Source organism: Opisthocomus hoazin, chromosome 3 (genome assembly GCF_030867145.1).
Source record: "Opisthocomus hoazin isolate bOpiHoa1 chromosome 3, bOpiHoa1.hap1, whole genome shotgun sequence".
In the NCBI taxonomy this organism is placed as follows: Eukaryota; Metazoa; Chordata; class Aves; order Opisthocomiformes; family Opisthocomidae; genus Opisthocomus; species Opisthocomus hoazin.
In genome coordinates this window covers 34,788,925-34,811,065 of record NC_134416.1, presented here as the reverse complement: position 1 = coordinate 34,811,065, position 22,141 = coordinate 34,788,925, and the positions used below count along the sequence as shown (strand labels likewise).

At 41.3% G+C, this 22,141-nt stretch overlaps 1 protein-coding gene across 1 annotated transcript in view; it reads left to right on the top strand.

Annotated features, from left to right (window-relative positions):
• The window catches only part of STMN2 (stathmin 2), a 47,324-nt gene extending 35,343 nt beyond the window's left edge, over positions 1 to 11,981 (top strand). Inside the window, exons 4-5 of the mRNA XM_009942091.2 lie at positions 7,564 to 7,755; positions 10,631 to 11,981. Coding sequence (XP_009940393.1) covers positions 7,564 to 7,755; positions 10,631 to 10,690 — 252 coding nt within the window. The 3' untranslated portion in view covers positions 10,691 to 11,981. The remainder of the gene's footprint in view (positions 1 to 7,563; positions 7,756 to 10,630) is intronic.
• The last annotated feature ends 10,160 nt before the right edge of the window (positions 11,982 to 22,141 follow it).

Sequence of the window (22,141 nt, the reverse complement as noted above, 5' to 3'; positions counted from 1 at the left end):
CAACTTCATTGCATGACTGTTAAAATGCCTGCTGCTCCCACATCTCAAATATCACCTTCATTTTTGGCCTGAAAAAGAGTACAGTGCAGAGAAGGATAAAAAAGCAATCAGAGGAACAGAACATCTTCCATAAGAAGATAAATTAAATAGTCCACTTTTCAGCTTGGAAAGAGACAGCAGATGGAAGATGAGACAGAAGTGTACAAAGTCATGAATGGTAATGAGAAGATGAATATGAACAATTATATTCTGTTTCACGCAATCCAAAGGGGAAAAAATGCTCAAATGAAATCATCAGACAGAAACTTGAGAACAGAGATAGAGAATCACCTTTTCTTGTATGGTTTCATTTCAGATGTATTTGTTAGCACAGACTATTTAGAGGTTATTAAATTTTGATTATTTCAAAAAGATAATAGCAAAACTGATAGAGCACTACCTTGTAGAAAACCATTATATGGATGCAACCTCTGGCTCAGAAAATACGTAACCTGGTGAGTGCTAAAAGCTAGGAAGCTATATGTATAAATATATGTCAAGGAAAGGACCAGGCAGATTTGCCCAACTTCGTCTATGCTTTCCCTAAGCATCTTCCGCTTTCTGCTGCTGACAAACCAGACAGACTTTCTGACATCCAGCATGGCAGTTGTTATCATACTTTTCAATCTATGTACAACAGCTATCAGGCATGACCATTCTAGAGTGCGCCCTTCCTGCACGGTTCTAATTAAAATCAAGTATAACTAATGGATGAGAATTGCCTTTTTGGAAGAAATACTAATTGATTTCACACTGTTTAGGAATTAGGTTCTGCTCTGTTAATTAGACAGTGTTCCTTAATAAATTTTCAAACTCATGAGAACATCTACAGCAATACATACACTTCAGCAGTCTCCTGCTTACGCTGTTCCCTATTTATCATTCTTGTTTAATCCCTTACAAGATTTTATAGGGCCCTTTCCTTTTCTCCCCCTTTTTCTCTACCTCACTTGACAGCCACTGTGACCTCATACTTTCAGACCAAAATGAGAGTTTCACTGAAGGCATTTTTTCATTTTGCACGACAGAGCAAGATCTATTTGGGCTAGTGACAGATTTCTCCTTCCCATTTACAGAATCCTCTTTACAGCATGCCATCATTATCCCATAATATTTTTTGGCATATGTGTGCAATATTTTCCTATTTTGGTGGATAATCAGAAAGATCTTGTCATCCTTCCAGCTTAAGAAATTGGAGCACAGTGACATTGCAAGCAGCAAAAGTTTATTTCTTACAGATCCTTTAACATTTATCGATTTTTACCCATTGGACTTGAATGTTGAGCTATTGTTACACTGGATGTACAGGCTTCAAGAGCCATGTGTCAAATTACATATCTTTATTGCCCATGTTCAACTTAACAGCATAAAAATGAAACACTAAAGGGACACGCATTTCTACTAGTCTTTGGATTATGGGAGAGAAATCTCTTGTAATTAAATCCTCTTAATGGCTTTATATTGGCCTGAAATCGAATCAGGCTTGTCCTTAGCGCTTAGTGCCACAAAGGATGCAGAACAGTAATTTTTTAGCTTTCGCGCTGTTGGATATAGACTTGTAGCTACATAAGTTTTTTATACCATTACTATGAAATGCTGCAAGACAAGCCCCCCATGCAGCCCAGCGTGGCCAAAGCTCACTGCGCTCCCTGCAGCGGGCAGTCAGCCCTGGGCATCTGGGCCAGCATCACGGCCACACTCTGCAGCACCCAGCTCGCTGCCCCTTCCAGCCAGCCCCACAGCCTGCCCAGAGGTACTTCTTAATACTCTTGATCCATCTCTCCTTTGGCGTTGAAAGCGCCACCCGTGCTTTACCACACGGTACCCAGGCAGGCTGCGGGGGAAAAGGCTTCGCCCAGACAGGGAAGACAGCGGAGCTGGGGAGAAGCGCTCCCGCCTAGAGATTGCGCAGGACATACAAAACTGCTGCTCCGGGCAAGAGCAGAGGTGTAGAAGGGATTGCCACCTTCCCTGGCAAAAGCGGAGCTTTCTTTGTTCTTCCAACTCGTTCCTGTTCCCCTTCTTGGTTTCCTGTGATTTGTAAGTGAGCAGGATTGGAGGGGAGGACAGGCACTGCCCAAGACATTTGCCTGCCATCTACTGCTATTTGTCTTGCCCATCTGCTGGTCTCCCTTTCTGTTACTCCTGGCCCTTATCTGTGCTTGTGTGGAGAGGGAATACAGTGTGAAGTGATTTTCCATGTAAAAGTCCCAGCAGTAGTTATGGAATCAGCACTGGAACCACATGTTTCTGCCACATTTTGATTTACACCGTAGCCTTTCTATACCTTGCGCTTCACCCCTAGTATTTACAAAAGAGAGCCAAAACGGCAAGCCACTTCGCAGTTCCTCTTCTGAAAAGTGTAAACCTATGTGATAATGTGCCCACAGGAGGACATTTGCTACCAGCTAGGACAGGGCTTGGTCTTAGGCACCAGGGTCTGTCTCAGAGCATGTGGAGTGACGAGCAGAGACAGCATACATCCCAGTGCTGGCAGAGCGGCTCCCTGCAGTCTGCTGTGGGCTTTACTGCTAATGAGCAATCACAAGACAAACTGAAATTGATTTTCATTAACTTTAAAATGCCAGGCTTCAAACTGCAGCAGATCAAGAAATGCCTCATGAGCAGGTAGGGGACCATCAGGCAGAGGGCTCAGGTGGTGCCCCCTGCATCCCTCTGACATGCCTTGTTCACCCCCCATGGCTCACAACCCTGAGAGCAGCAATTTTGTGCCAGGTAAGGAAGTGAAGTTTTCTGTTTCACATTGTGGATGGGCTTTTTTTTTTTTTTTACTCTTCTTCGTGCTCTTAGTAGCCCTGACCCAAAGCTCCACTGGCAAATAGGACAAAAAAAAAAAGGTTCTTACGAAAATTTAGTCAAAATTTTGCACCATCTGGTTTCAGTAGAAGCAAGATCTCACATACAGTTACAGCTGATGTCTCTGACTCTCCCACCATATGGCTGTTTCTCTCTATTCTGTCACCCCATGGACCACAAGCATGCCCCTCTTCTTCGTGTCCCTTTAGACTGTCATCACTTTGGGAGAGGAACTGCCTCTGCCTGTGTATTTGCACACTGCCTGGCACAGTGAGTCCTCACAACAGCCAGAGCAAGTGCTAATGTAATACAAATAATAGTATTCCCAGTGAGGAACTGCATGTAACAAAGCAGAGATTTGAGGAAGCCAGTGCCATGAGTGAGGAGGTCTAGCTTGAGTCCCTTCCCTCATTTTTGTGTGGAAAAATCCCAGCCTCAATTTCTTCCCCTGAAAACATCACTACTTCAACTCACCATTTCATTCTGACTAATACCTAGGCTTCATCTTGGCATTTGCATTGCAGTAGGAGCCTTTAATCCTGCCTTTGCATTCTGCTTCATTAATAGTATCTCTTAAACACACATTACACTGAAAAATACAAAGGTTAGTGCAGCTTCTGCTGAACAATTTAATTTTAAAAAATCCAGCCAGTGAATGAATGAATGTGTTATGAAAGTGGAGCTCTCATGACTGGTAGTGTGCCTCATACATCCTAGTATGAGGATATTCCTAGTAACTAAGGAAACTGGTAACTGAGATGAATGCATTCAAGCCAAAATTCCCAATTTAAAAGCAGTTGTCTGAGCCCATTTCTTGCTTAAAAGTAATCCTTTAATTTTATCTCTGCATAAATTACTTAAATATTTGGAAGTATCTGTCAAAGAAAAATAGATAAATATGAGAAAATAAAGCACCTGTTACTTAGATCAAATTTTCTTCCTGTCTGTAATAACTAAAAAACACACGTAACTCCAAAGCCAGTTTCCACAAATAACTTTGCTCAGAAAGTGAGTGTTTAATTGTCTGCATCTGTTTCTGGCCAAATATGAGATGTGGATTTCCGTTTAGAGCAGTAATCTCTGAAAACTGGGGGTGCACATGTTCCTTTAGAAATACGGGATGAATGTCACAGGAGTTTGCCTGCATGTGGCATGTTTTTAACACAGTAATACATTCCTAGGAGCACAGGTATCTTATCTGTACCAGGAATCTCTTAGAACAGTATTATTTCTCCATGCCAGCATTAGAGACTGCAGCTGTAGCTGCATTGATTATGTCTTGTTATATTTAAGAAATCTTATGAGTATTCACCCTTGGGTATTGCTTTTTCCTTTCTTCACCATCTCATACTTTTCTCCTCTTGTTAATCTTCCTTATCTTTCATCCCATTTCCAGCCTTTTCTACTCATTTTCTCACAATAGCTGTACAAAAAGGACTTATTGTAAACCATTTATAAGTGTGTTGGAACATGGACTATCAAGGATTTGAAAATACCTTTTCCAGCACTTCAGACAATACGAACTTGGAATAAAAACTTCCTATGTATGTTGGAATCCTGTGTCAGGACCAAACACAGCAGTTAAAAGCCAACACAAACAACAAAGAGAGTCTGTTAATCCCAGCCGCACTAGGTATCTGGGGTCATTCATTTAGCCATTTCTGGATGCGCAGTAGACTTTGAACAGATGGGGTGGCCAAGTTCTTTTGCCAAATGTGTTGGAAACAGAAAATCGTTTGACAATCCAGTACAAAAACATACCAGCCACCTTCCAAAATTGTCGTAAGGGGATTGCAAAAATGATCTGAACACCAGGGAGACAGCCAGACTCACAGCTGGGGTACAACGGCATCAGAAGAGTATCGTTGGTCTAAACAAGACTGTACCCCATGGATGTTTTGTGCCAGGGAGGAGGGTCCCTTTATTTTGAACTGGTCCTGGGCACCTTGAACATTTTGAGTGAGGAAAACGAATGCTGTTCAAGGCATATCGCAAAGGAAAATCACATTAGGGCTGTGCAGCTGGTTCCTGAGGACTCGTTTAGCTTTCATCCAGACTCTTACTGGTGCCAACACAATTTGCATCCAGTAAATACTGTATTAGAGTATAAGGATTTTCTTCATTATCATGCGTTAGTGGAGAAATTACTTTTGAATGTGTTGTCTGCCAGCATAGCCTCCAGAACTGTGTGTACTTTGATATGGAACTCTAATTTTTCATTATTCTCCTGAATTTATGATAATAAGAAGTAGTTCCAGAAGGCAAAGGGTTTGAATGGAAGAAAATAAATCCTGAAAAATGGGCAAGCGTCCCAAAGTCTCAAAGGCATTTTGCTACTTCCATTGAAAACCAATGTGCTTTTCAAAAATGCTGTTTATAGACACAGTCCAAATCTTACTTTCTATTACAGCATCTCCATGGGTCCTGGATACGTCCTTGGAAATGTCTGTTTACCAGATCTGAAAATGCTTGATTTTATAACACATTACCTATACATATTTAAAGACCATGAAATGTTAGCCTTCCAAATTAACAAGTCAATGCTTAAACATTTAATGGGAAAGGGCATTACAGTTAGTATCATGGTATCTTTTCCATTCAGACTCGCAACAGGAAGGGAAATAGATTCTTAGATTATCAAAGTTACCGTTAGATCACTGAAGCAAAGAGTTCGCACAATTCATATCAGCAACCAAAATTTAATGACAATAACTTTTCCAAAAGTAGATGAAAGATTGACATTGAGTAGCATATTAAAAAGAAAATGCAGAATAACTTCACAAGCATTGGTCAAATTGGTCACTCAGGCTGGTCCAAAAATGGTAAAACAAGATGAAAAAGTTCTATTATTTCAGTTTTACTTTGTACAAAATCTTTTAAAATACCTTTTTTACATTTTGAAATCACCTGCATTTAAAGAAATCTTACATGCTAAGTATGTGAAATCAAATATTTTGCTTCAAAATAACTTACTTTTATCATATTATTATTAAAATTATTGATGTTTTTGTTAAACTGATGAGGCTTTTATGATTTTTCAGTTCATCTACAAATTTCCTTCTTTGCCCAGATCTCTTTCACTTTGGCTCATTCTGCTTCCATTCTCCACCAGTGAAACTCTTTCTGCTTATAGCTGCACCTTTTGATCCATGCAACAGTTATTTTCTCTGACTCAAAGATCTGAAAAACACATGCTCACTTACTCTCTGTTCAGCATGTGCTGTAATGGAGGTAAGAGCAAGGAGGAGCCTTTGTAAGGTTCCAGCCATTTCAGTAGACCATTCCTATCAGCACGTGCTCTAGGGAGCACCGTTGGAGAAATGAACCAGTAACTGCGGCCAGGCCAGAGGAGAAAACAAATACATGAAGTGGCCAAGATGGATGGAAGTAGCTTTTTTCTCTGATCTCGAGCAAGCCATCACAGCCTTACGAAGCCAGATATGTTTTATTCCAGTGCCTTGCTGTAAGATGTTCTGCCTGGCTTTTGTAGCCTTTTCTAGAATCTGCTTAATTTGCCTCGTCAGTGCATTTGGCTTTATATGTACCTCACCTTCGTTAAAATACTTGTTTTCTTCTCCTAGTTGCATCTCACTCATATAAAAGAACTGCAGATTTTTTCACTCCATTTAAAGGCAAATGATAGAATTTAATAGGATTCATTATCACTAATTGTAATTATTGGTTAAAGCTCTTAATTTAGGCCTTAAACTAATTCATTTTTACAGATAACAATGGCAACAGTGCATTGTGATCTGCACTGAAATACACACTTAGCTTCCCAGAGCCATGTTTTATTCCCTGATTTCTGTTTGCTTCTCATGCTCCCTCTAATTTATTTTATCCAGAAGCCTACAATGTTTCCAAATAACCCTTCTGAAATACATTGTCTGTTCAACTAGACTTGCCTGGAGGCTGGGCCCAATGCTGCAAATTCTTTGACTTCTCTCCTAGGATTAGTGGTTTCATGTTAGTAGTATGATTTAAAATAAATAACCAAGCTTATGCTTCTGAGTTTACAAAGAAGAATAACACAGTACTGCACATAGGCTGTGTCCATTTAATCCCTACCTGCAGTTTTCATCTTCCTTGCAAAATATGAATTTTTTACTAAAACTAGCTTTTTGTTTATTTGCTATAGAATAAAACCCTTTTTTCCCTTGCTAATCAGTGAGATTAAGCCAAACATGCACATAATGGGAAAAACACATTGTCTGAATTGATTCTGTTTTTCACAACAGTAAACTTCAAAGCCTGTTATTGACTATTTAGGCGCATTAAAGGAGTCCAACCTGGGCAAGAAGTGCACCTGTCCTGTGTTGGCAGCCTCCTTTTTTAACGCTGTCCCTACCTTCAGCCCGTAGTCCCATATCGCTACAAATAAAATGCTGATAGCTAAAAGACTGCAGCTGTCAGAGGTTGAGCAACCACTGCGGTAACCCAGACATCCCAGGGCAGTAACACATGGCAGCAGTTCTCATTAACAGAAATGCTTTGCAGGCTCCTACCTCGCATTCAGCCGGTGCCTCTAAGCCACTGTTATTGAAGCTAATGTGCTTTATACACAGAAGTGATCTTGACAAACAGTGCATGTAACAACAAAGCAACAAACTTTACGCAGTTTCCAAACTCACCGAACTGTTGTCCTACGGGGTTCTATTTTGCTCCACATGAGTATTTCACTTCAGCCCCATGTCTCTCTGTTTCCAGTCCCAGGAGGCCCAGGTGCTGAAACATCTGGCAGAGAAGAGAGAACATGAGCGAGAAGTGCTTCAGAAGGCTTTGGAGGAGAACAATAACTTCAGCAAAATGGCAGAGGAAAAGCTGATACTGAAAATGGAACAGATCAAAGAAAACCGTGAAGCTAATTTAGCTGCTCTTATTGAACGTCTCCAGGAAAAGGTAACCACGCCATCACTCTTCATCCTAGACTAGAGAGGAAAATCTAATCAATGTTTTGAAGAGCTGTTGTGGGTAGCTCCTATCTCAGTTGCTGCACCTAAGCAATTTTTAAATCAGAGCCCCTGATGCCTGTCTACAGCACCACTCATTTTTGAAAAAGACTAAACATCTATAATCACACTGTCACAGAATGGTTGAGGTTGGAAGAGGGCTCTGGAGTTCATCTGGTCCAACCCACCTGCTCAAGCAGGGTCACCCAGAGAAGGGTGTCCAGAATCATACCCAGACAGCTTTTGGGTATCTCCAGGGATGGAGACTCCACAACATGCCTTGGCAACCTGTGCCAGTGCTCAGCCACCCTCACACTGAAAAAGTGTTTCCTGATGTTCAGAGGGAACCTCTCATGTTTCAGTGTGTGCCCATTGCCTCTGGTCCTGTCACTGGGCACCACTGAAAGGAGCCTGGCTCTGTCCTCTTTGTACCCTCGCGTAGGTATTTATATAAGATCCCCCCTGAGCCTTCTCTTTTCCAAGCTGGACAGTCCCAGCTCTCTCAGCCTTTCCTCATAGGAGAGACTGAGAGATGCTCCAGTTCCCTAATCTTCATGGCCCTTCGCTGGCCTGTCTCGAGAGAAAGGTTGATTTTCTACCTTTTAAGAAGTGCTGCAAACAAATTAAAGGTCACATGTTTAGATTTTGACTTTTAAGAAAAGTCATTGATCAAATCAAACAGTTGTCCTGTGTCTGTACTTCTTGGTTTCTCAGAGGACAAAGATGAAAAAATATGGGGAGAAAAAACCTTTCCTATACAGCAAAAAAGACCTGTTCTTTCATAAGCCTTGCAACTAAAAGAGAGTAAATTTTCTTTTGGAGGTCTTTGGCACAGTCAGAGGAAACAGGTAAATCACAAACCCCACCATGCAGGACCAAAAGTGGCCTTCTCCAAAACAGCCCTTCCACACAAGAGAGGGAAACGTATGAATAAAGATTTAGAAATATTAAGAGTAAATTAATCAGTTCTGCATGAGTGAGCACTTGTTTCTCTCAGTGATTAACTTTCTAATTTGTTAGCAAATTGATTAACAGAAAGAAAATAGCTCTCAGTGGTTTTCAATGAGATCTTCTCCATAAGCACCTCTATTTCTTTGTTGGAGACAAAAGTCTGGGAGAGCAGGAAAGAAACAACAGAAACCAAAGGATGATGTTACAAGTGACTACGCAAATGGGGTAATTCTTGAGCTTAAGAACGGTACCCAGATTACTTGACATTTTTGCATTAGATTAGGTTGCAGGCACATATCCCAAAGCTTATGAAAACAAAGGGAAAAGCCAATTAGTCATCCTTGAGGCTCAGAAGGAAATGGGAAGGACAGCTGAAGCTTCTCTCTATACTAGGTTAATGTTAACAGACTGTTAAGCCCCATTTCCACAGCAATGTGATGGCATATGTGCATGACATCCAAAGAAGGCTTCTGAACAAAGATGACAATAACTCATTTGGGAATGTTTGTACAGACCAGTAATTAAAAATTGAATGACTATACAGTTTTGCCAACACAAAAGTGAACTGTGAATATGCCAGAAGAAAAGAATTAAGATACCTGAGTCCAGATCTTCAAACTTCACACGGAACTGTGGACACCCTGAGGTTTTGGTGTTTAGAAGTTCCTACAACCAAAGATAACTTCTCTATACTGCAGTTAACTGGAGCAAGGAACAAATCCCATGTAAAATCTAGCATTCAGAATTATGGATCTTATGAAAAACTGTGATTTACAGTCAGTTGATGCAATAAGCTGTCTTGGCCTGTGATCCATAGTCCAGCTCTGACAATGAAAATGTAGCTGTTGACTTCAGTGAATTTTTGACCATAAAAGACCCTCTAATGCATGGAAATAGCTAGGGAGTTCCTTAAACTGAAGTCAGCTAGGGATGGATATTTGCTTCTGTAGTCACCTTGTGCTTGTCATTTGGTTATCTGGGTGTTTTTTTCAGTGATCAAACACAAGAGGTGGAAGTCTAATAGTTTGACAGTTGAAAGAAGAGAGGCGTAAACCAAAAACCGTAAAACCCAGAAGCTGCCAAAAACAGTAATTTTATAAACATCCCGAGTAGAACATTCCTAAATTCATTAGACAGCTGTTGTTCCTGACCACAAGCCCATTTCCACAGAAGTATCTGAATATACACTGGCTCAAATAAATCTAAATTAATTATGACTGCTTATATAAAAGGGAAGACAGCATGGCTGAAAGTGGACAGAAGGGTCTAGCACAGACTTTTGGTAGCTGCACCTCTTCTCCATCACAGCCAGAGAAAGAATGGAGAGGACAGCTAACTGCATTGTTTGGTCTAAGGGGATGTTTGAGATGTTCAGATTGACCCGTCTTGGTAGAACTGAATTCTTGGACCTTTGAGTATGGTTCCTAGATGCTACAGATAACGCAGTAACTAACACTTCTTCTGCATACAGTGTAAAAGCAATTAATTCAAGCCCACTCATCTTTCCCTATATTTAGTTTAACATGTAGGCATTCAAATGGCAAATGTGAGCACAGGGCACATTTTATGCTGCAATTGGCACCTCTCTATGTGGGCCTTTAAAATTAAACTCTGTGAGGTGCTGAGGACTATAAGGCTGTATCAGGTAAAAGACTGAGCTCCAGAGCATAAGCAGAATGTAAGTGTCGAGCATGCCTGAGGCTGGTCTGGTGGATGACACCTCTCCTGGTTTGCATCCTTTAAAGATGGTTGCGCTATGAAATGAGTTTTGCATGAGTATCAAATGCATGATGTAAACGGGTCATCATCAGGAGCCTCCCTGGGCAGGCGGAATGAGAAAGAGGTTTGATTTTTCCCCTCTTCATGTTTTCCAGGAGAGGCATGCTGCAGAGGTCCGTAGAAACAAGGAGCTCCAGGTGGAACTGTCTGGCTGAAAACAGCAATGGTGGATGTGACCCATCCCCACCATTAGTAAACTCCCCCTGCCTATATTATTATGGATCATGAGATATCAGTATGGGAAATGTATGACATGGTTTAAAAAAAAAAAATCAAGAACTCAATAAAAAACTTTAAAAAAGAAACAAAAATAAAAACAAAACAATGCGGTCTCTTTGCAGAATGATTTGCTTGATGTTTAAAAAACTTGGATCTTATTTTGTAAATACTTACATTTTTGTTAAAAAATACAAGTATTGCATTATGCAAGTTATTTCATAATCTTACATGTCCTGTAACAGGCTTCTGATGTTGTCTATTTCCACTCGGTTGAATTTGCTGGGTCTGTTCATTTGAAGCACCTCGCGTCTAATTCCATTCCCTGCGACTTCCATTCCACCCCACCACGAGGTCAGTAGTAGTTCTATGGTGCTAGAGACCAGTCATTGCCTAATAGCCGAGACTGCTTTGCCATCAATAAGCTTTGTTAAAACAATGACTAGATCACAGGTATCGTGACTTCACGTTCAGCTGTCCCAAGACAAAAGGCTCTTAAAATGTAGTTTCTTCAGATGCAACTTACGCTACAGGACTCTGTAGCGTGCTGTATAATTGGGGTTAAACTGCCACATGTGGTACTTGTTGCTTCTGCTTTTTGACGTGAGAGGCAACAAATACAGCTGTGCAGCAGGATGAAAGCAAGTGGGATCAGTCTGAGGCAAATTTAAGAGGCACATTGTAACCATCAAGCTATGACAAATTCTGGATGATGCCAAACAGCCATACAAATGCTAATTGTAAAGTGAGCTTAATTCACCACTCGAAAATTTATTGATGGAGCAACTAAAAGCATCAAGTGGCTTTATCTGTAGGTGACATGATCTATGATACTTATCTGATGCTACCACATTACATGTGTAATAGTACGAGAGGCTACGGAATGTTTCACTTGGAACCCGTGAGCCAGTTGTTACCTTTTTTTCCGACACTGCTGACTTCCATTCATCATGACCTTTACTCTTCAGTGTTAGCCAACCCTACCTAGTGACAGACATCTAGGGCTAAGAGGGCTGAAGCAGGAGGAATGACTAGACAGGGTGCTTGTGCCAAGTACAGTTATCACCAAACCTAACACATCATCCCCAAAATAGCTGCGGTTTTGAAGTTGTCCCTACCCCCCTGGAGGTTGCTGCCTGCATATTCTACTCTTCATTAGTGCTATTTTCCTGTATGTCATTGTGAGCAAGCTGTGATTAATAAAGAATTGGGGTTCTGTGAACTGAAAAAGGGCTTGTCTCTTCTCTCGCTCCACTACTTCTTTGACATGTGCCCAATTGAGGGGAAAACCTGATGTGGGTATAAAAGCATGGAAATGAGACTTGAATAAGATCTATTAGTAAACCGAGCCTATTTATCTGCTAATACAGCACTAACCCCTGCTATGTGTTTTCCAGTGCTTAGGCTGGTTGTTTTTGAACATTACTGTATAAACTGAGCTTATAAATGTGACCTCTAGCACTGAGTATATTCAAAAAGCGAACTAGCTACACACCCATGCACATGCATCCATTAATCCTGACTCAATATTGGGAAAAAAGGGGAGTTTGGGGAAAAAAAAGTAATGTAACTCTGGGTACAGACTTGAATAGCTGCAGCAAGATTGTAGCTGTTAACACACTGACATTCAGGGTAAAAGGGATTCATTTACAGGTTTTGTTGAAAAACACAAAATCGGTAGGGAAGCTGCTGAGCTGCAGAGCTGAGGTATAAAATTGGATCAGACCCCATTTAGAACTGGACAGGTCATCGAATTACCTCTAGGATTAGTTTTCTGGTTTTAAGTCATGAAAGTGGTATTTACATTCTTGGTCGGAGACATGGGCCAAAAGCTCCAGATCTGCAGCAGTCAGTTTCCGACCCATGCAGCCTATTTTATTTCAGAGCCAAGTTATGTCCCTGGAAGATTTGGCCCACAGTCAAAAAGCAGCAGAAACTGATCCCAGCGCAAGGCGGCGGTCTCAGCTCTGTGTGCAATGAGCTCTGTACTACAGAACTAGAGGAGTACTCCAACTTGTTACGGCAGGTGGGTTTCCGTGCCTGAATTCTTTGTCTTTCTGGCAAAATCACCAGAAGTAAACATGGAAGAGAAGCCAAGCAGCAAACTTTGAACATGGATGTCACGAGCTTCAGTGTTGGCAAGACCTCAAAGTTTGTATATTGCTTTAAGCCCAGTGAAAAAGGTCATTCAGTCAAGCTTATATTTCAATTTAAGGTCCAGGATCTTGGTTTGAGGGCTCCTGGATTTTGGTTTCATTTCCCAATGGCAAGTCACTTACAGTTTTCCCTGTCCATTGGTTTAACAAGCTCTGGTTGTGCTTCAAACCCTTTTGCTGTTCATCCTGCTGGCTATGCTTGCTCAGAGAACAGGCCAAGAACAAAGCTCTGGTGCTGAGGCCAAGCAGGGCAGCTTGCCTTGCCTCCATGGGGCTAGACTCTCTTCCCGCACAAATGATGGTGTCCACATCCGAAGTGCCCGTTGTGATGGTCCTCGCCATGCACTCACCCCAGCACAAACCTGGGCATTGCCTGGGAAATGCTGCTCCACGGGTGCCAAGACTGCACCAGGGAAATGAGTGATGAACAAGACAGTGTGAGCACTGTAGGCTTGTGTCAGAGCCCATGCTCTGCTCCTCTTTACACAGTTCTTGTAACAGTTGTGGGTCCAGAGTTCATTTTATTAAGGTAGAACTATATTTTGAAAGCCTGTTTGAAAATACACTGCATATTTAATTTATAATAGCAAAATTAAAAACTAGACTATGTGTCTTATCATATGGAGGGATTTTTTTACAATGACTGGATCAAAATCCCAACCCTTCTATAACCAAATAGGAATGTCTGCCTCTTCCTTCTCACCAGAACCCCCCAACACATCACTGACGTGCAGCAACATGCGCCACACACGCGTACAGTCGCCTACCTGCCTGCCTTTCAGCAGTCCTGTCGGAGGCACAGGCTCTGTGATCGGTGTAGGAAAGAGCTTTACTCCCAGAACCTTAAACCATACAGAGGAGCACTCCTCTCGTCTCCCAGAAGGAGAGGGATGCGGTTCAAAACCTTTAGGGCAGCGTGAACACCTGCTTTCTCATCCAGCTCTTGCCGGATCCCATCATGTCGAATCAAACCCTCTCTAGGTTTTTGAGGGAGAGAGGAGAGGATTGCACGGGACGAGGCAGGCCCTACTTCCATCTTGCAGAACATGCCCCCTTCTGAGCATATTTCAGCCGTGGCAGGAGGCAGCCGGTCACTCAGCAGAAGGGAGAATTCGAGGGAGTCAATGGGGGAATTTTGGATAATCTGTCCCGTGCCTCAGGGCTGGTGTCCCAGTGATGCTGGTGTAATAGTGCCATGCAGTGGTCAGTCTTACTAACGGGGATCATCTCTAAATACACCAGGGACTGCAAGGATTTCCTCTGAGTATGTCCATTTAGTCTGCTGCACAGTTTACGCCAGGTCCTTGCATAAGGCAGATGGTGGCTCTGAAATCTGAAGACTGAGTCTAGACATTTTCAGGTTTAACTCCACTGTAACATGACCACGAGTAGCTGTAAAACCCATGGAACTTTTTTTTGTGCAGCATAAAAACTTCTCATGACCGTGAGAATATCTGCATTACTGAAATTTCAATCATGTTTAGAAAGCAACAGATAATACACAGAGACCAGCTCTGAGCAGAGACCGAGGAGATAAAAAAAGCAACTTCAGAAATATAGAGAGCTGCAAGAAAAGCCAGCATCAACAGCCATCAACAGATCAGGGGCTAAATGAGCCATGAAACAACTCTCACATTGAAAAGGGGGCCTCATCTCCCAGCAGAGGAGAGAGGATGGTCACCCTTGAAGCAATCACCCTTAAAAAAACCTGCTCTTTCTCCACTTCCACCCAGTACGAGGAACTAGGGCACAAGACAGAGGAGCCTATAGTACATCTGTAAATGTAACCTATAGCTCAGTGATCAGCCGGAACAAGAGTCTGCTATGGACTCCCCAAGGATGAGGGGTTTCTTCAATGTACAATAAAATGCCTGTGCATCAGGCATCCATCACTTCAATGTTGTGCTGATACTCTTATAGCATCTGACATTGAACTCTTCCTCTGAGGAAACCAATGGAGGTTCCTTTTTCTACTCAAATGTCCACAAAGACCACAGGAATGCATATAATTAATAATTTACTTAGGAAAGCACTCACCTGCTTCAGGTTTACAATGTGATGCCAGTCTCCCTTTTTTGGGGTGGCAGTAAATAGCTGCTGGAAAGTGTCTCCTACTGTAACAGGCTGGGTTCAGTCAAATGTGTCCCAGAAAAGAAAGCTCCTGGGCAGCTCCTGAAGATGGAGAGCATGAAAGGCATTATCCAAGGCACAGCCCAGACTTGTGTGATGGAAGGAAACAGCCGAGCTACAACTTAAATGTCTTTTAGCTACTATAGTTACAACAGAGTTTTAAACAAGCTTTGGAAAACAAGTACACCATAATAAAATACATTTTAAAAATAATAACTCTTAAAATATGCAATTTGTCGAAGACTCTTTCAGATTCCGCAGGTTCTCAGTTCACAAAAAATCCCCATGTACAACTGCTTGTGACCAGAAGAGGGCAAGCTCTAATTATCTAACAGACAACTACAGATGGAGAGTTTTATTTCAAAAAGCTTGTCAAGCTGTGCACTGTCCTGAAATCTTGCTTTAGGGCATCATGGAGACTGATATACTGGATATGAGTTTAAATACAACATAAAAGATAGCACTTTTTTCCTGGGCAAAATTCATTACTTTGTCTAGATTTCCTTAAGAATACAGCAGTGGCAGGCATTGTAGGACCTAAAGGATAAGGTAGTCTTATGGTGGGCAGTGACAGATGCTCAAAGATGAGTATAAGAATAAGTACGGGTGCACGGCGATGCTTCTCCAGCCTCCAACAATAGGCACTGCTGAAGCTGCTCGAGCAAGAATTACTTAGTACATTTAACATCCCTGATGGATATTTTCTTCTATTAGTTTGTCTAATCACAAATATGAAAAGAAAAGAAAAGAAAAGAAAAGAAAAGAAAAGAAAAGAAAAGAAAAGAAAAGAAAAGAAAAGAAAAGAAAAGAAAAGAAAAGAAAAGAAAAGAAAAGAAAAGAAAAGAAAAGAAAAGAAAAGAAAAGAAAAGAAAAGAAAAGAAAAGAAAAGAAAAGAAAAGAAAAGAAAAGAAAAGAAAAGAAAAGAAAAGAAAAGAAAAGAGCCAATGCAAACTTCTGGTATCCGTAAGAGCCCATGACTGTGAACCCCACAGGTGTTTGATTTCAGCCGGTAGTAGCGTCTGATATCTGCTACATCTTCAAGCAGTTCATCAGTTCTTTCAAAAAAGGAGAGGCAGGCAAGAAATTGAATTTTTTGGCAAGGAATGGAAATTTCCTGGACAAAGTTCTTCTGTTCCTCCAGACCAGCAGGTCTCCAAATCTCTGAACCCTACTCACTCTCCCCCTACTCAAACACCAGCATGAAGGCAGAGTCATCCATCAAAAGAACAGTTTGCTTGACTGTGTGTTCCCAAATCATTCTATTTCTTCCTCGTTTAAGCAGTGTAACTCTTGAGGATCGGTCTGTTTTAACAGCCATGCTCCACAGTATTACACAATGGACGCGCAGATGTGCCTTCCTGGCCTGCACAAGCCAGCTCCTGTTCTCAGCAGTCACCAGTCACAGAGCAGTCCTTCTCCTAAGGAAAATGTTTCCCTCCATGTGAGGTCTCAGAAGTGGAGCGGCTCTTCTGACTCACTGGAAATGGACACGCTCCACACTTTGTATTTTTAAAGCTTCTGGACCAGGGGTGAAAAGCTGCCACACGAAAACCCTCCTATCTGGCACAGGTGACCCAGAAGTGCTACTGCTTACTACAGTAAGTATGGAGTCCATAACATATGGAAAATACTGTCTCATATTATAGGGAAGAGTGGACATTTTTTTCTATGTTTTAGTACTGGAAAAATTCCCCTCTTTTAATTTGGACCAATAAAATATAGGGAATATTTTTTTCATCTTCCCATTTTACTCCTTTCTGAGAGAAATGAGATTTTTCTTAGTTTGGAGGAGAATAATTCCCTGCACTGGCAGGGGATCCCTGCTTTCCCCTGTCCTGTAACACAGGGGGACCACCATGCAGTCAGATACTATTTCACCTGTGGCCTGCTACGGATTCTCCAGGTAAAGGGAGAAAACCAAGAGGTTTCTAAATCAAAGAAGCACATAGGTGTAGCCTGAATCCCTCCTTTTTTCCACCACATTTCAGACTATTTTCCAGTGGACTTCAAAGCAGGACAAAACTGAGAAATCATCTAAGTATTCCAGCTTGCGAAAGAGCTCTGTGTGCATTTTGTAGCTCTAAAGTGTTGTGCCCAGCATAGGATGTCATACAGATCTGGAGTGTAAGCAATAATTAATTACTAAAAAAGAAACACGCCATGTTTCTAAGCAGTATACTGATTTTTACAGTGGAAATTAAACGCAAATACTCTGATACTGAATCCTAGCATAGCTATACCTGTAAACTTAATCTTTCTTGCTTTGTGTAACATGGGAAAACATGATCTTACTCTGCTCAGTGATTTATTTGCTGTTCTGGTGATAACAGTGACTTTCTTTCTGATTTTCTTTCCACTAGCCTTTTAGCAGAAGCTATACCTGACTGAAAGCACTGAAAAGATTTTGCACAGGGCATATTATCTCACTAAAAAAAAGGCTTAAAATATGTTTTCCCATCTTTGCATCACTATGAAGACAGTATTCTTGAAATGAACACTATGTTGACAGTGGTCTTAACAGAAAGCAAACAGAAATGAAATATTATATTATCTTCATTATACTTGGGCAGACAAGGGCTGACTAAAAATACAGCTGCAAGCAGCTAGAGCCTTTGCAGTTTTATTCAGCAGCTGGCCTTAGAGAAAGACTATGAATTTGAAATATCAAAACGCCTAAAGATGAGTTGGAACAACTCCACAATTTTCTTGGAATTAAGTAAGACTTGTGAATCTTACCATCTTGTGCACTGTTTCTGAGCAAACAACTGGAGATGGAGCTAAATAGCATCAGTGAAGCAACAGGCTTTAGGAAGACTAAAGCAAGAGGGTACAAAGGTGATACTATTCATGGTATTCATTGCATTGCATGAGGTACCTGCTACACATCAACAGAGCTAGCCCTGTCAGTAACTGCAGATATTTTATTACATTTACATCTGAGGAACAACACTACTATGAAATTACAAAGGTGGCACTTTCAATAGCGAGTGTAGCAATCGGCCTGCTACTGGAGAAACTATTTACTACATGTCTTCATAGCCTTTGGGTGTGATGTGCCGCTAAGGTAATACAATCTATGAAGCATTAACAACTCTGTATAGAATCCTAAAATTATTGACACATAAATGTCAAAAAAGCTGCAGAAAAAAAACCACCCCACCCTCTGACAAGAGACCAGCAAGGAGGATTCTCCACACAGAAGAGGAGAAAGGCTCTCCAGTCCTGCACAGAAACAGCCTCCTCATGAAGCAGAGGCCACCTCCGAGACACAGAATGGCCACTCCTGCAAACACTGGGCCAGACAGGTACATGGTTCTGGTGAAAATTTCTTGCATTCCGGTAGCTGCAATTACCTGGCTACTGCTGACAGACTTTAAGCTGCCTTTGGAAAGTTCCTGGAAGCTCAGACACTGTTACTATAAATAGTATTAAATTCAAGGCATCTCAAAGCAGAAATTAAAGCTTCTCTAACTTTGTGTTCTCACCCACTCTTTGGATGACTCACATGCTACCTACCTAAGTGGGCCTCTCTCATAACTCAGGTCCTCCAGGCAACTGCCCTAGTTACCCTGACAAGCTACCCATCCTCTGAGTAAGCCTTGTGCATGGCACTGGGCTTCATTTGGTGCAGCACTCATAAGAGAATGTGAATCCAGGAATTTGTCAAGTGCTATTGAATGTGTTAGAAAGGGCACTCCTCCCTCACTACAAACTGCTTAATATTTTCTGTCAAAAAAGCTCTCAGAGGCCATGGTAGAGAAAGATATGTAAAGGACAAGGCAGACAGTTTCTATAATATGTCTGGCTTACCCCATCTTAGGTATTTATGTATCATATCATAAAATAAGATAACACTCACACGTCTTGGTAAAAGTGTTTCATGGCAAATGCAGGTCATTCTTTGGGATTTGCACGAGAGGATGAAACAATATAAATAATACAGTAACACATCATCTTGAGTGTTTGGACTTCATCAATTCATGTGCACTCCTTGAAACAGTGCAATGCTTACCCTGTGGAAACCTGTTTAAGTCACGCACAAGGAATTACACAGAATCCAATACTTGTTGTCAAACTGAAGAAGTATTTTACTTTCTGAAGAATTAACTTTGCCTCTAAAGACCAGATGTGGATCTGCAAAACTACTTAAGGATGTTTCTTTCCTTTTCTTTCCCGTTAATCACAATCTGATTTATTTAATTTACTTAAACTTGGATCATTTTCATGGATTCTTAAAAGAGAATGGATTATAATGAAATGGCTGTGGCATTCTAAACATATACAGAATTCTTTAACTAGACATCACTAGTAAGTGCTGCAAATGTTTTGTATTACATTTAATTGGTTTAGGTCGTTCATGTTTTCATCCCTGAGAGAATACTGAATGAATTTTTCATGTTGAAACATTATCTCAGTTTTTATTATTCTACAGAAAAACTGATGGTGCTATAACAGTCACAAATAAATACATCCTCAAAGTAAAATCTTTTTAGTTATAGACTTAAACCTTTGTATTTTTAACTTACTTATAAAACCCCACAATTTAAAATTAACTGTAAACTTCATAGAAAAGGACAAAATAATACCTAAGAGGTGCGGTTGTTCATTTGATCTTTGCATGGCTAATACAAGATCTGACCTCAATATTTCCTAATACCAACAAAAATTTTTTCCACAATGTCAGTAAATGTTGAGTCAGGCTCCAAATAGGTCATTCAAAATCTCATAGTTGAAAAGCTGAGTCATTGTAAAAAGGAAACAATTAGAGTTACTTGTGTAAATAAGAAAGGCACATACTATGGCCCTTCAGTCAACGTGCTCTTTTTACCTAGATACTGTGGCATAATTTTCCCTAAAATGGAAAGTACTTTGCTGTTGATCTGGAACTATGGCAATCATTCATACATCATATGTATGCAAACAGTACCTGTATCTGACTGCAACTTAAAAAAACAATATCAGCAAAGAAAATACTCTCTCTGGCTTCCTACAAAGAAAGAAGTTACTTGGTTAAGTACCTATGACCCCATGTGGGAGTCAGCTCAGGAGATGCATCTCTCCATTCTCTGGCACAGATGGACTTTCTTGTTGGGCTACCTTCCTACCTTCCTGCTTGCCAGAGCTCTCATGAGTCTATCAATCCTTGTTGTGTTATTAATGAAGCCATTGGAATAGTAGGTTTGGTACAACACATACAAACAATAACAGACTCTACATCTCAACGAAGTACCTGAGCTGTGGCAGGTATTAAAAGAGCAAGTCCTCGTGTGCTGGATGCAGGCAACACTGGTCTCATGTTGACAGCAAGAAGAAATGCACAGAGGAGCTTGCCTGCTTTACTGCAACTCCCAGTCACAAACCAACTTCTCCTCAAAGTAGAGAGTCAGTTAACAGCCCTGTGCATCTTATCTAATTCTCCCATCATGTTAGGTGCTAAACTATAGTCAAGGACATGTTGCGTAGGTTGTAGTTAGGCATCTGCAAAGATGACTGCAAAGATTACTTGTATCTTTTTTAATTCACCCCAAAGAGGAGTTTATCAATCAGTTCTTTTGGAGAGAGATGTAAATGAGAGAACATTTAGGCTCACTTGATTTAATGATCTGTGTTTTTGGGCATGCTCCCAGTGACCTGTCACCCAGAACATTAGAGGGAACCAGAAGAAACTACCAGGAGTAGGAGAGCTCAGTAGTGATGCCACTTCATTTAGGACTATCTGGGATTCTGGCAGGATACCTCAAGTGAGCACAGCACCATGTAAGAGCTGAGTGAGCGAAGAACCTGATTCATCCCAGTGTTAAAAAACAACTGACCTTTGAGCAAATCCACTGGTAGTTGTATGTGCCACAGCAGGACAGAAGTAAAGATAATAACAAATTATGCTGGTGATGACAGCTAAAACCAGTCTTAAAACGTGTATCTGCTGAACAGAGCCAAGCAAGTCATGAGCTGGTGCCTCTGATCGAAAGCCACCAAGCAAGAGCTGCAGCATTCCTTGGCACATTCAGGAGATCCCATGGCTATTTTTGACAACTACTATGTGGTGGCCAGCCAATGTATTCTGCAGATGGGCAGATGAGCACATCTTGTTGCCAAAAAGCTTTAAGAAATTTACTCCCTTAAGGAGATCCACAGTATTTTAAACTCTCTTCCAGGCATTAGCATCTCAGCACAGGGTAAGCTGCGATAAAGTTTCCAGCAGGTGATGAGACACTTCAGCTCACTTCTCCAAAGATAATGCAGAGCTTATGGTGCTCTTTCAACCAATTGAAGGGACACCTCAAAGCCACCCATACATCCAGAGGAAGGATTGTGTCAAGGCCATGAAGGTACCTTTGTCACAGATGAAGTCTGTCTCTGGGCACAGACATGCTGTTTTGCAGCGTGTCTCAGGCAACCAGGGCAAACATAAACCTGTTCATATTTGGGGGGTGCTTTACAGAGAGCTGAAGCCCCTTTGAGTAACACTCTTCTGTCAGCAGAAAATAAATCATGTGGGTATTATGCAGACTGAGCATCGCTTTTAGCAATTTCAAACACAATGTCATGCAGGAGGATGCCAGAGAAGTAGTGAGAAAACAAAAGAAACTGCAAGCCAGGGTCTTGCACGTCTCCAGTGGAAATGGTTTTCATGTCAGATGACATAAGTGTCAAACATGAGTCACTGCTGCCATTTCTCCCTGCCCAGAAGAGGGAAATGTATACTCTGCGGTCAAGGCAGAGCAGGACAGGATGACATACTATGCAGTTTGACTCCAGTGCAAATGAGCTGTTAGGGTTTAGTGAAGGTATCTCTCTATAATGCGTATTACATGTCCATAGCACTTCATGAAGGACTGGAAAGAGAACCTTCTAGCTAGTGTGAGTTTACCAACATTTCCGTGACAGAAAGCAATACTCTTGGAAAGATCTCCTGAAACGCTGCCCACGTTTGGTAGCTGTGGTGACTCATGCAAAGCTGCTGTTGCAAAAACCAGCATTGGAACAAGAAAGCTGTAGTTCTGCTTCATTTTTCTCCCTGATTTTATGCCAAGTGGCAGTGATGACTGACAGTTTGATGCAAAGAAAAGTGTAGGTTGGGATGTTACTAGTTAGACATCAAAA